Below are 13,855 nucleotides of genomic sequence, written 5' to 3'. Positions count from 1 at the left end.
AGGAGAAGGGGGGAGCAGGAAGTGAAGTGGGGGTGAGGAGAGCCCAGGACGGCAACTGCTGCGGACCTAGAGCAAGAACATGGGCACAGAGGCATTTTACAAGTCCGTTGCTGCCGAGCTGCCCCTCTTGTGTGGTCAGGCACATGGTCTCCATACTTCCTGCCTGAGTTGTGAGGACCACGTGTCCCCTTCTCAAGGCAGCTGCTACAGACCCTCAGACCCTTGCAAAACCGCCACTGGCTCCCCACTTCCCGCAGGCTCCACCTCAAACTCCATTATCTGCTCCTCCCCTTCTTCCCCCCTCCCCGCTGCACCACTTCCCCTGTTGTTGGGCCCCTGTGCCTCCACTCCCTCCCCACCTGAGGGCCCTTCCTCCACTCCCAGGGTCCTGCCTGTCCTCTGACATCCAGCTGAAGGTTCACCTCATCCAGGCAGCCTTCCCCGGGCACCCCAGCTTGGGCTGATTTCCCTTCGTCCTGCCCTGCTCCCCTTGCCCTCTCAGGCGGCTCTGGGCCTGTAGCCCCACAGCTCAGGCAGGTGCTGTTCCTCGGGAGGAGGTGTCCTGTCCTAAGGAACATAAGCTGCTCCAGTCAATTTAAGGGAACTTAGGGAAAGAGGGGGTTTCCTAGGAGGTGGACCCTCATGAGCCCAAAGCCAGGATGTGCCCACTCTGGAGGGTAGGAGCCTGCCCCTGCTGCCCCCTCCCACTTCTAGGTGTCTCAGCCTCTCTCCTTTGTCTGTATCCTCCTCATCATCACTTTCCTCTGCTTTAGGCCCAAACATGGATGCCCAGGCTCTGGCTTCAAAATCATCCCAGTGGAGTGCTCACCGTGGAACGAGGTCTCCGAGGCCCTACTCCTGGGGTAGAGATCTGATTGACCCTGGGTCAGGTGACTTTCCTGGGCAGTCCTGGAGGCCAGTGGAACAGGGTCACATGACCTCCGCAGGAGCTCCAGCTTGGAGGGGTGCGGTCAAGCCCTCTGGGGAGTAGGTACTCTATGGAGGGAAATGGGTGTAGATCCCACACAGTGGGTTCAGGGAAGCACGAGGCCTAACAAATGTCGACAGACTTAAGGACTGGCGCCAATGCTTTAAGCTGGACCTTGTACTTCTGCCCTTCTCTTTCCCAGCATCCCAGCCATGGACTGACAGCAGCCTTTCCACTTGTTTACAAAGGTGGCCAAGAGATGCCAGGAAGACCTGAGTCGATGCCAGGCCTGCCACTTAGCTTGGTGAATCCGGGCAACTAATAAGAGATTTCTGAGCGTCCTCATCTGCAAAGTAGAGATTATAGGAGTAGCCATGTGCCCTTGTGCGGGGCAGCTAAAGGTCTGGCTGAGTGGCCAGCGCTCACATGGGAGGGACCCTGAGAGGGGTATATTTCATCATGAAAATTGGAAATTGGGACGGTGTGTCCCTGTGTAATTGACAGTGTTTCTGCCACACAAAATAGGTGCATCTTGTAATTAAGGGCATCCAGATTTGGTGAAATATGGAATCATTACCAGTTGTGCTGATCTGCGGAAAACTGCAACATCTCTGGGTAAAAATGTCCCCATCTGCAACATAGACACAATGTCCCTCCTTCAGCCAGCCACCGTGAGGCCAAAATGGGACCACATCTATAGACAGTTTGACACTGCCCATCACTCCCCGCCCTCCCTCCTGGATGTCACCAACTGGTGGACAAAGGTGGGCTTTGGGCAAACAGGCTGTCCTGAGCCCGGAGCCTGTTTGTTTATCTGTGGAGGGGGAGGCCTCAGCTCTGAGGGCCAAGCAAATATTTGAGGTTATGGATTAACTCCTGCGCGGTTCAGGCTGTCATGGCGGCAGGACGGCGACCTTGCAGTTTCTCCCTGGCCCACCCCAGTAAGTCCCCTTCATGGCAGGTCTGTGGGGGAATGGAGGAGGGCTGAGCAGATGTGTAGGCTGCATCCTCCAGCCAGGGTTCCAGAGGTTGGCTAGAGCTTGGGCTAAGGCGACATCAGGGCTCTGCCACAGGCCGGGCCAGGGCACCGGCTGGCATTCCTCAGGCCTGGGTGCCACTGTTTCCAGGGGCCTTCTTCCCAGACTTGGAGGCAAATGGAAGTCGTCTGAGGGCCTCCAGGGCCCAGGGACATCATCAGGGGCAGCCTGGAGCCCAGGACTCCCCATTCTCCCCACCTCACCCCCACCTCTAAACCTAGGGTTTAGATTTAAGCGAATTTCAGAAACAGCCTCGGGGGAGTCCCTGAAGACAGAGTGAGGTCAGATGGAGTGGGGGAGGGTGCCGATGGGGCAGACAGGCCTACCCCTCGGGCTTGGAGGCGGTGGAGGGCTCACTCCTCAGTTTCCAGCCTGCAGGGCTATATCTGGGGCTTTGTGGGGCACCCGGCAGTTTGGGGCAAGGGTTAAGGTTCCAGGCCTGCAGCCATATAGGCCTGGGCTCAGGTCCTAGCTCTGTCACACCCTGGTTGTGGGTTTTCAGTAAGCTACTTCCCTCCTCTAAGCTTCAATGTGACCACCCTCTATGAAGCGGGGCGATGACATTAATATCTCCTTCATGGGCGTTGTGAACTTTAACTGAGAGAATAAAAGCTAATATTTCCTGAGCATTTGCTGTGTACAAACCCTGTCTTAAGAGCATTATGTGGATTAACTCATTTAATTCTCACAGTAACCCTATAATGCAGAAATACATTTTTTCTAACCCGGAAACTGAGGCATGGAGCATTAGGTGTCCTGCCCAGTGTTGCTGTCCCGCAGCTCGGATTTGCACCAAGTGGTTTGACCTTGGTGGCCTGCTTTCTGAACCACGTATAAATTGCTTGAAAAATGCCATGAATGTCCGATAAATGTTAGTTAAGACTCTTAGCCTGGCCATTAGATCAGCAAAGGCACCACCCCCTGACCCTCACAAAGAACAGGCCGAGGGAGGGCACCTGCCACGGCCCTTTTGTGCTGAGTCCCTTTGATCTTCCCCAGGACTCTATGCCCTTTCCACTTTTTCTTTTCACCCCTCAGGTGCTGGGCAGCTGCTGTGATCCTAGCCCCACATAGGCAAGGACACTGAGGCACCAGTGGCTGTCCATCTAATGAACAGGGACACCCCCCCCCCCAGCCCCAGCCCTTGCAATCAGCTCCCATCTGGGGCCGGGGTGGCAGGTAGAGCAGGGGCTGGTGGGGCTGCTGGAAGCTCAGAGGCCCTCCTCAGACAGGTGGCAGCAACTCCAGAATGTGGCAGCTCGCAAGCCTCTTACTGTTGGTGACCATCTGGGGAACTTTCGGCACACCAGCTCCTCCTGGTAAGGCCACTGTCCTCCTTCCCTGGGACTCTTGGGGTCTTCACGAGGCCCTCTCTGGCACCTCACAAGGCCCTCATACCTTGCAACATCTCCTCTGAGCCTCAGTGCAACATGCGAGGCCCCATGGGGAGGAATTGCCTGACAGTTCCCTTCAGGCCAGCTGTTGGAATCCAGCAGCTGCCCGCCCTGGGCGGGGGCGGGGGGAACTGTGACTGTGAGGGCAGAGTACTGTGGTGACAGCAAGGAGCCCCGGGAGTCATGTCCTGAAGCTCCTTCCTCCAGTCTGGGAGTGGGCCGCAGAGTCCCCTGGGCCTTTCCCCTCCACCCACTCACTCCCTTAACTGCGAAAGCCAAAAGCCAGGCCTGGCCACCACCCACTGCCAATGCGCCAGGGCGGCCTCTCCTCCAAGGTGCGTGTACAGTGACGGCCCTGCTCCACCCTTACCTTGGTCCCTCCCAGCCAACAGGAGGAAGCCAGGGTAGGTGGGGAGGTCTGAGGGGCAATAAGCTGCCAGTGTCTTCTAGCAGCCCCCCCCCACCCCCACCCCTGGCCCCCTTGGCTCCTGGAGGCACACCGGCCGCTGCTGGCATTTCAGCCTCTTCTTGAGCTGCTTGTCTGCCTGGGGAGCCCCCCACTCCCACCTGTGGTCCCCTCGGCTCCTATATCCAGACTCAGCTCTGATGCCTTCCTTCCCTGGCCTTTGCACTGCCTCCTCTAGCCTCTCTTCCTCACGCCCCTGACTTGGTCCCTCCATCCCAGCTGTACCCAACAGACCCCTCTCAGAGCCCAAGAGACAGTTCTGCTGTCCTCTGGGTCTGCCCCAGGAGAGGGGAAGGCAGGGGAAATGCTCCACTCAGGGGAGGTCAAGGAGCGGAGGGGAGGGAAAAGGGACAGAAGCAAGATAGGGTTGTCCAGGGGGTACTCAGAGAACAATGAGACAAGGTGAACTTTGCAGTCCTGGTAATAACAACCACACACAGACAACATGTGTCACTGGGTGCCATGTCTAGGTCAGGCACTGTGCTGTTTGATAACATTATCGCATCCTCATGTTTGCACGAATAAACTGAAGTTTAGAGAGGCAAAGGCACTGGCTCAAGGTCACACGGAGGTCAGGTTGGGTCCAAAGGGAGGGCTGTCTGTCCAGCACATGCACTCTGAATGGCCAAGTCTCCTGTCCTCCAAGGCTGGCCAAGGTGTGGAGAAGAGAACAGAGGAACAGGGGAGTTTTAAGTCCTGAGGGCCCAAGACAAAAATATCTCTTGGGACTCACCACAGAGTAGCTCCCACCCCAGACCCCTCCGCCCAATGAGCTTCCCCTCCCTCAAACCAGACTCAGTGTTCTCCGGCAGCAAGAGTGCCCACCAGGTTCTGCGGATCCGCAAGCGTGCCAACTCCTTCCTAGAGGAGATCCGGGCAGGCAGCCTGGAGCGGGAGTGCATAGAAGAGATCTGTGACTTCGAGGAGGCCCAGGAGATTTTCCAAAATGTGGATGACACAGTAAGGCCAAATGGCTGCGTGGAGAGGATGAGCCTCAGGGGCAGGCTGGGGGCCAGAAGGGGTCTAGAGGAGCAAGCTGGGGCGCCACTGCTGAGGCCCTCTTGGGAGTCCGGGGAGGCAATGGGCAGCAGGCCCTTCTCCATCCAGCTTGTCAGAGGTGGGGGCGGTGAGTGGAATGAAGAGGACACTGGCCCTACGGTCTTGGTCAGGGCACATGTGACTGCAAGGAACAGAACTCTGCAATTAGCTCCAGGAATAGGGAGTTTGGGGAAGCCTTAGGCTGGGATTCCCAACAACCCCACTGGAGGAAGTGCAGCCCGCCCACTGCCCACAACTGGCTACCACTGCCTCCCCTGTGCTCTGTGACCAAAATGCCACGTAATCTGCTTCCAGCCATGCACCTGCCAATCAGGGGGTATGTGACCCAAGACTCCCTGATGTCTGTCTACATACACTCCCAGGAGTTGTGCTGCCACCTGGGATGCCCTTCTAAGCTGTCTTTAGACATGCTCTTCCTTCTTATTCAGGGCTTCCAAGGCTAAGGGGGGAACTCTGGTGTGCCCTTTCAGCTGCTACCTCCTTGCCTAGATCCCCACTGCCTCCTTTCCCAAATGGCCTCCCCAACAGATGCCCGAAGGACTTCCTGCCCCCGGCAATCTGAGCACCTTACCCCAAGGTGTCCCAGGCCCAGCAGGGCTTGATGCTGCAGGCACCGGCAATGGAGCTGAGGTGTGGTCCTTCAGACCGGTAGCCGCGGCAGTAGCAGCAGGGACTCGGTTAGACAAGCAGACTTTCTGCATCAGCAATCATTGTCTAACCAACAATGGTTGGTTCTCCACTTTGAGAACACCGGCTTAGGGAAAGACCACATGCATGAGAGGTCCAGAAAAGCCTAAAAGGAGTGATGGAGGCTGGAAGGAGGCAGAGCAGCTGGGTGGGAGATTTGGGTCCCTTCCATTGTAAAGGCTGTTGTGGTAGCGGACAATCCAGAGAGCAGGTTTCCAGCTGCATTGGGGGTGGTGGTGCCTGGCATGTGGGGTGGAGATGGGCAGCAGGGGGCAAGGAGGAGTGTGGCCCTACTCAGAGTGCAGTTGCGCCAGTGGCTGGCAACAAGCCGGGGTAGACCCCTCTTTGTTCAGAAACCCTTCCCATCCCTGCCCCACCTGGGCCAGACTCAGGAGGTGCCCCGTGGGCTCCCCATGTACTTATACATAGGCTGATGGCCTCTGACCCTGTCCCTTTTCTCCACAGCTGACCTACTGGTCCAAGTACGTCGGTGAGTGCGCTCTAGATTCCAGGCTGCGGTGCCCCCGCCCCCTCGGGTTTTGGGGCCGCTGTAGGGACGGGTAGCCGGCTGGCGGCACCAGTGACGCCCCTCCTCCCCTGTCTCAGACGGGGACCAGTGCGCGGCCCTACCCCCTGAGCACCTGTGCGACAACCCGTGTTGCGGGCACGGCACGTGCATCGACGGCATCAGCGCCTTCCGCTGCGATTGCGACCCGGGCTGGGAGGGCCGCTTCTGCGGGCACGGTGAGAGGACTGGCCGCGGAAAGGGGGTGGGGGGACGGGGCGGGGCCCGGGGGACCGGGACGCGCCGCGCCACCGTGCCCTCCTGGCGCCTCCTCCCTGTCCGCGCAGAGGTGAGCTACTCCAAATGCACGGTGGACAACGGCGGCTGCGCGCACCACTGCCTGGAGGAGGAGGGCGGGCGCCGCTGCAGCTGCGCGCCGGGCTACCGGCTGGGGGACGACCACCTGCAGTGCGAGCCCACAGGTGAGCCCCCCCCCCATCCCGGGGGCGGGGGGCGGCACGGGGAGGCTCCCAGGAAGTGCACGAGGAGGCGTGCCGTCCCTGCACTGGGTGCTTGGTAATGCAGTCAGCCCAGGAGTTGGGAGGGTGCCTTGGGTCACTTTCCCTTGCTTGCCTGCCTTCCTCCAGGTTCCCTCCTCATCCTGGGGACAACTTTTGGAGGACCATGAGCTCTTGGGTAGTTCATCTCCCAAACTCTGAGCGCGTGTAGGGGGCCAGGCCTCCAGCATCTTCCTCAATCTACCTTGGATGGCTTTCTGTTCGGAAGACACTTGTCCAGCCTGGCATCCTATTTCCCCTTTTACCTCTGGCTTCTCTGAGGAGACACAGGAACCACGAGTCTGCCTTCTTTTCTATTTTCCTTCTCATACGTTTTAATTTTTATCAACTTTGAATATGTCCTAGGCGGTGAGAATTTCACAACTCTTACCATGAATTGCAGTGGGTTGCTCCTCAGTGTGGGTCTTTTGTCATTTTCATGTGGAAATTCCTATCTACTGCCGCAGGCACGTTTCCTTAGTTATTTCTTTGATACCCTCCCCCCCTGCCGTCTCTCTTCTTGCCTCCGGGCCCTCCTGTTACTCAGATCTCTTTGCTCAGGATTGCTCTTCCAGGTTTATTATGACTTCTGTTTTCCATCTCTTTGATTCCGTGTTCTTCTTTCAGAGAACTTTCCACGATGTTATATTCCAACCCTTTTTCTAGGAAGAAACGTATAACTTTTTATTTTGAAATAGAGATTCACAGAAACTTACAAGGAAATACCTGTGGACCTGCTGGCCTGGGGGCTTTCCTGAGAGGCCGTTAGAAGGCCCATGTCAAGGGCAGAACCCCTACTGCCCTGCTCCTCAGGTGTCTAGGCAGTTTCCTGAGAGGAATCCTCCAGGCTCCCATTTGAATGGGCACAGCCTGCCTTCCAGCCCCCTAGCGCAGAGTAGGGAAGAGGAGCTGGCATCTGCCCAGTCTGCAGATACCTGCATGGCTCCCTCTGGTCAGCCTTGCATGTCACTCTTTGCTGTGGCTGGAGCCTGGACACCTATGGTCTTATGCAGGGCTGAGAAAGGAGAGTCAAGCCACTGGCGGCCTGGGACAGAGATCTAGGGCTCTAGCAATCTCATTTCCAAACTCAGCATTCCTGTCTGTAGTCCCGACCTACACTGTGTCCTTCAGAAGCACTGAGGCTTCTGGGGAGGTTCTGTAATAAAAGCAGTCTGCTGCTGGAATCTCCTATTACTGGCTGAGGTTTTTGCTTTCTCAGTCAGCCAAGTCAGTTACCATGTCCAGCTTCTGGAATTTTGTTGCTGTTGTCTGTCTCTATTCTCTGCCACTATGCAATTCCCCGGCTGATGTTTGCCCACTGCTCCTGCAACAAGTGTAAATCTCTCATCCTAGCATGCGTAGTCCATCACGAGCAGGCGCTGGAAGCCCTCCCAGCCCTCAGTTCTCTGTCCTGTGCTCCCTCCTCTTGGCAGAGGACCTCACAACTGTGCTCAGAGCTACTTTGGGGCTCTCCAGGAATGCCCACCACTTCCTCCCCATAATTTCTTACCTGTGTTAGGAGCTTGGTGGCATCCCAGCATGACTTTACTTACATACTTCAGGGATTACTCCCAGCAGCCCTGGGTATACTGAACTCTGAGAAGTTTAACAACCTGTCCAAGGACACACAGATAGGTAGTGATGCTGCTTGGTCTGGCTCTTACCATTAGGTGGCATAATTTGTTGACTGACTAACCCAAGGGGATTTGCAGGTTGCTGGAACTGGGAACCTCAGCATCCCCCGTCCCTTTAACCCTACAATGGAGCAAACTAGCCTGCAGGCAGGAAGTAGACAAAGATGGGAGGGCAGTCTTGGGGAGTAGGGCCTGACAGGAACTCCCTTGCTTCCCCCTATCTTCAGTGAAGTTCCCCTGTGGGAGGCCGGGGAAGCGACTGGAGAAGAAGCGCAAGCACGTGAAACGTGACACAAACCAAACTGACCAAGTAGATCCAAGGCTCGTCAATGGGAAGGTGACCAAATGGGGAGAGAGCCCCTGGCAGGTGAGAGGAGAAGCCGCTGTTCAGCAGTTGGGTGAGGAATCACGGAGCCCCTACTGGGAGTTCTGGTCAGGACGCACAGGCGGAGAGTGGAAATGCTGCCTTCACTTGGGGAAGGGGGCTGTGCTAACGGCGAAGCAGTTTCAGGGAAAGCTGGGGGTACTGTTGGGAGAGTAGTGGTCAGGGCAGGGTGGGTCAAGCACAGGGGCATGGGGCAGATGTGCAGGTAGGTGAGTCATAGTGTTAACAGAGAGCTGGAAAGATAATGTGCTGCTGGTGACATTTTAGGCAGAGGCCTGGCCAATGGCGGAGGTGTTTTGCTTGGGAGAGAGCTGGGAGGTTGGGTTGACCCTGAAGTACCTCTCTAGCCTCACCATGGGAACCAACACTTTGATTCCTTCCTAGGCATGGGGGAGGAATACGCAGGGGATTGGCAGGCCTTAGGGAGCTCATAGATCCTGGGAGGGAGGCCCCTGAAACACAGCCACTCAAAGGGACCAAAGCCAGCATGGCTAGTGGGATAGGGGCTTCCGGAACCCTGAGGGGGATACTCAATGCAGCCTATAGGCTTCAAAGGCTTCTTAGAGGACTTGAGTCCCAGCCTGAGACCCAAGGGTAAGCAGAACTCTCTGCACTGCTAAGGATGACTAGAGCAACTGCATGGACAAAGGCAAGGAGATGCCCTACAACAGGCCAGCTCTGCAGGACAAACAAAAATAGAAAATGCCAGCAAAGGACTGTAAGTCCATGCCTGCATGACCAGGGAACCCAGGAAAGACCTACCTATGCAGCCAGTGCCTCGGGCTTGAGAACCATGCTGGGGCTGTGCTGAGAACCACAGGCCCTGACTTGGAGTTGTCAGAGTTGTGTTGTGATGTGACTGCCCACTCCCATTCCAGGTGATCCTGCTGGACTCAAAGAAGAAGCTGGCCTGCGGGGCCGTGCTCATCCACACCTCCTGGGTGCTGACAGCAGCCCACTGCATGGAGGACTCTAAGAAGCTCATCGTCAGGCTTGGTGCGGGCTGCAGCCAGGCATGAGGGGACCACCAGAGGCCTCAGGGAGGGGTGGCACCAGATAGGCTAGCCAGGTTTGGGGACCCTCGTCTTTGGGGTGCTTGAGCAAGAGGCTGCTTGAGCGCCATGGAAGGTGTCTGGGGAGAAGAGGCCTATGTGCTCCCCCTGGCCAGTCTTGGGGTGGAATTTTAGACAGTGACACCTGGTATTTGGCAGCTGAGCAGCAGAGGCCCCACATCTTCCCTGCTGCTTCCCCCAGCTGCTTCCCTGCAATAGTCCAGGGCCACAAGCCTGGGCCCCACTATACCAGTTTCTGGAGTGGCCTCTCCGCTGTTTATGCAGAAAAGAAGGAAAAGATGTATTGAGAATGACCAAATTCATATTCCCTACAATTACCTCCAGCACGACCAATGGCCAGTGGCCTCCAGTGGCACTCGGTTTAGAATTTCCAACCCCCCGCCAGCTGCCCCTACCCCTCCAGGAGCCATCAGCCTTGCTGGAGAGGATCTTGTCTTTTGTGTGTGACCCAGATCTTTCTTCCCTGGCAGAGCCTGTGTCCTGTGGGTCCTCACTGGGTCTTGCTGCTCTTGCCCTGTCCCCATCGTGGGATGTCACTACCTTGCTCTCAGGCCAGCACTGCTAGCAGGAGAGTTGTGTCTCCCCGCTGCAGTTGCTCCACGTTCCCTTCGTGGCTCTGGGCTGTGTCCTGGGCTTCCCTGCTGACTGCCCACTGCTGCTTACTTGCCAGGCCTCCCATTCTGCCCCTTTAGGACTGACACCACAGCTGTTACCATGTGCAGGGATATGAGGCACAGACTTAACGGCACCCGTGACAGTGTCTGGGAGACACGGCAGCCATTCCAGGTGTGGACCCGCTGGCTGCCACCAACCACTCTAACTGCTCCTCTGCCCCACAGGGGAGTATGACCTGCGGCGCTGGGAGAAGTGGGAGATGGATGTGGACATCAAGGAGATCCTTATCCACCCCAACTACAGCAAAAGCACCACGGACAATGACATCGCACTGCTCCGCCTGGCCCAGCCCGCCATCCTCTCCCAGACCATCGTGCCCATCTGCCTCCCAGACAGTGGCCTTGCAGAGCGTGAGCTCACCCAGGTTGGCCAGGAGACTGTGGTGACCGGCTGGGGCTATCGCAGCGAGACCAAAAGAAACCGCACCTTCGTCCTCAACTTCATCAGTATCCCCGTGGCCCCGCACAACGAGTGTGTCCAGGCCATGCACAACATGATCTCTGAGAACATGCTGTGCGCGGGCATCCTTGGGGACTCACGGGATGCCTGTGAGGGAGACAGTGGGGGGCCCATGGTCGCATCCTTCCGTGGCACCTGGTTCCTGGTGGGCCTGGTGAGCTGGGGCGAGGGCTGCGGGCGCCCCCACAATTACGGCATTTACACTAAAGTCAGCCGCTACCTTGACTGGATCCACAGCCACATTAGAGCTGAGGAGGCCTCCCCTGAGAACCAGGTACCGTAGCATCCCTCAGGCTTGTACCCCCAGAGGCCACTCATGCAATGGGGGCTGGATTGCTGAATGGCAATATTTGAGATATTAAAGGGGACATGTAACATGCACACCAGCTACAGTTCTGTCTTTGCATCCCTTTCCTGGGCTGTTCTGGAGGGAAGTAACATTTATGGAGCATCTTCTGCATGTCCCACACTTTATGAACACAATCTTATTTAACTTCCAAAGCAACTCTGGGGTGGGGAAGAGTAGGTCCAAGTTTGGTGAAGTCTGAGGCTGATAACATCGGAGGGGGCTCTCTATATGAAAAAGAATAAAAAATGTGACTATAAAACTGTGAGAGTCCTCCCAGGATCTTGGAAGGAGCCCGCACAAAACAAGAGATCTGGAAGCCAGAGCTTTACAGTAAACCCAAAAATGAGGGTAGAGCTTTTGAGCTCATATTACAGAGGAGGAAACTGAAGTTCAGGAGGGTTTACCTGGTGGAATCAGGATTCAAGTCTAGGTCTGACTCCCAAACCCCTGTGCCCCTATCTGTTCTCCACTGTTCTTGGAGGGCAGCTGCACTGAGCACCTGCTGGGTGTAGAGGCCATTGTCAGTCCAGTGGAGGAAGTAGCCAGAGACTCAGAAGGGTTGGTTCAGCTCAGCATGAGCTCGCAGTGTAGTTGCAGAAGCTGTTTAAGGACGATTTCACACAATCCTGAACAGCAGGAAGCAGGAGGTTCTGTCTTGACCCAGCTTCTAGGCGTAACTAGATGAGACAGAGAAAGAAGTAAGGAGGTACCTGATAAAAAGGGATAGAGGTGAGACAAGCTGAGACAATTAGCTGAAAGTCATACAAGTAATCTCTGTGTGGCCTTGGCCAAGTCATTCTCTTCTCTGAGTGGCAGTAAAATAAAGGGATTAAATGAAAACAGTGGCTCTCCATCCTATCGGCACATTTGAACTTCCTGGGGAACTTTCAAAAACATCTAGCTCCAGTTGCACCCTCAGAGACTGGTTAAACTGATTTATAGTAGGGGACCCAGACATTGATATTTTAAAAACTCCCTAGGTCATTTAAAAGTGTGACTGGGGCTAAAAGCCACTAGACCAGATGATCTTTAAGGGCCATTTCTGCTTGGGTAGGTGCTAGCTCTAAGCCTCAGGACCAATGAGAATGAAGACCAGCAATCCCAGGAAGGATAGCACGAGTGAGTCAATAGTGAAGGAGGCCCTGACTTGTGGTTATACCCAGCTTGTCAGAACCACAGCTGCTAATTACAGACCAGAGAGATACCAGGACCCATGGAGTTATCTTTGTGCAACCACAAGAGAAGAGGTATGCCTGAGAAGGGGCCTGCAGGATTAATCTCTTAACTGACCCAGGAAAGAGGTAGATACGACAGCTAGGAACTGGGAAGAAGTCACACCCAGGGTTGGAACCACCTCCCAATTAGTGCATCGGACCAGCGTCTGTGACACTTGCAACGGGACATAAAGGATTGAGAGAATGACAGCATGCTGGATGTCTTTGCACCAGGTGAACTTCCTGTAAAGACAGTTAACTAGAATGGGTGAGGAAACTCTGGCATGACAGCATGAGGAGATCTACTGACCTGCTCTCTAGAGGGAATTTACCCACTAGTGAAAATTATAAAAACAAATATTTGAAGTCTCTGGAAATGGTCCTAAAGGCAAACAAAACAAGAACAAAGATACATCTTTTAAACACACACAAGAAAACTTGACCTGTCCAATAGAGAACAAAGAAGGAGAATAAAAATAAATAAGCAGCACACACAAATACATTTCATTCCTATATAATAACAATGAGCATGTGCAAATCATAATTAAAAACACAATACCACTTCCAACCACCCTAAAGAAAATGAAGTACTTAGATATAAATGAAACACACAATTATGGCCATCTGATTTTTGACACAGCTGCAAAAGCAATTCAATGGAGGAAGGAGAGACTTTTCAATACATGAACCTTGTACAATTGGGCATCCATAGGCCAAAAAATGAAACCCAATCAAAGTATCACACCTTATACAAAAAGTAAATCAAAATGGACATAAACTATAAAATGAGACAAGAAGAAAGTATAGTTAATGGAAACTATGGAATAAGATGGAAATAATTATAAATATAATTAGGTTAAACTTACCAATTGAAAGAGAAAACTCACATGGACTAGATGGACCTAACAGATATATTCAGAACATTTCATTCTAAAGCAGCAGAATAAACATTCTTTTCAAGTGCACATGGAACATTCTCCAGAATAGATCACATACCAGGTCACAAATCAGCCTTCAACAATACAAAAAGATTGAGATCATACCATGCATATTTTCAGACCACAGCATTATGAAACTTAAGTCAACCACAAGAAAAAATTTGGAAAGACAACAAATACACGGAGGTTAAAGAACATCCTACTAAAGAATGAATGGGTCAACCAGCAAATTAAAGAAGAAATAAAAAAATGTATGGAAGCAGATGAAAATGAAAATATGACAGTCCAAAACCTTTGGATGCAGCGAGGGTGGTCCTAAGAGGGAAGTATATTGCAATATAGGCCTAACTCAAGAAGCAAGAAAAGTCTCAAATATACAACCTAATATTACACCTAAAGGAGCTAGAAAAGAAACAGTAAATAAAGCCTAAAACCAGCAGAAGAGGGGAAATATAAAGATTAGAGCAGAAATAAGTGATATAGAAACAAACAAAC

At 54.0% G+C, this 13,855-nt stretch overlaps 1 protein-coding gene across 3 annotated transcripts; it reads left to right on the top strand.

Annotated features, from left to right (window-relative positions):
* The first annotated feature begins 1,370 nt into the window (after positions 1–1,370).
* On the top strand, positions 1,371–11,240 carry PROC (protein C, inactivator of coagulation factors Va and VIIIa). Of its 3 annotated transcripts, XM_045777715.2 has the most exons (9): positions 1,681–1,869; positions 3,198–3,284; positions 4,619–4,785; positions 6,037–6,061; positions 6,178–6,315; positions 6,424–6,558; positions 8,495–8,634; positions 9,531–9,648; positions 10,565–11,240. In XM_045777715.2, exons 1-9 carry the CDS (start codon positions 1,824–1,826, stop codon positions 11,140–11,142), a joined length of 1,434 nt encoding a protein of 477 aa, XP_045633671.1. In that variant the 5' UTR covers positions 1,681–1,823; the 3' UTR covers positions 11,143–11,240. The 3 variants fall into 3 exon arrangements, with proteins under 3 accessions (XP_045633670.2, XP_045633672.2, XP_045633671.1); XM_045777714.2 differs by having other exon boundaries at positions 1,371–1,869; positions 6,178–6,558; XM_045777716.2 differs by having other exon boundaries at positions 1,467–1,869; positions 3,194–3,284; positions 6,178–6,558.
* The last annotated feature ends 2,615 nt before the right edge of the window (positions 11,241–13,855 follow it).

The sequence above is a fragment of the Ursus americanus genome, chromosome 1, assembly GCF_024610735.1.
Source record: "Ursus americanus isolate L20-20 chromosome 1, mUrsAme1.1.p, whole genome shotgun sequence".
Lineage (NCBI taxonomy): Eukaryota > Metazoa > Chordata > Mammalia > Carnivora > Ursidae > Ursus > Ursus americanus.
Note: the sequence above shows the minus strand (reverse complement) of the source record. Positions and strands in the feature narration are given on the sequence as shown.

Excerpts from the sequence above, each read along its gene's own strand:
- PROC (XM_045777714.2), top strand. The coding sequence starts at position 1,824 with ATGGCGGCAGGACGGCGACCTTGCAGTTTCTCCCTGGCCCACCCCA. Across the intron at positions 6,062-6,177 it reads CTACTGGTCCAAGTACGTCG|ACGGGGACCAGTGCGCGGCC; the intron begins GTGAGTGCGCTC and ends CCCCTGTCTCAG. Across the intron at positions 6,559-8,494 it reads CCTGCAGTGCGAGCCCACAG|TGAAGTTCCCCTGTGGGAGG; the intron begins GTGAGCCCCCCC and ends CCCTATCTTCAG.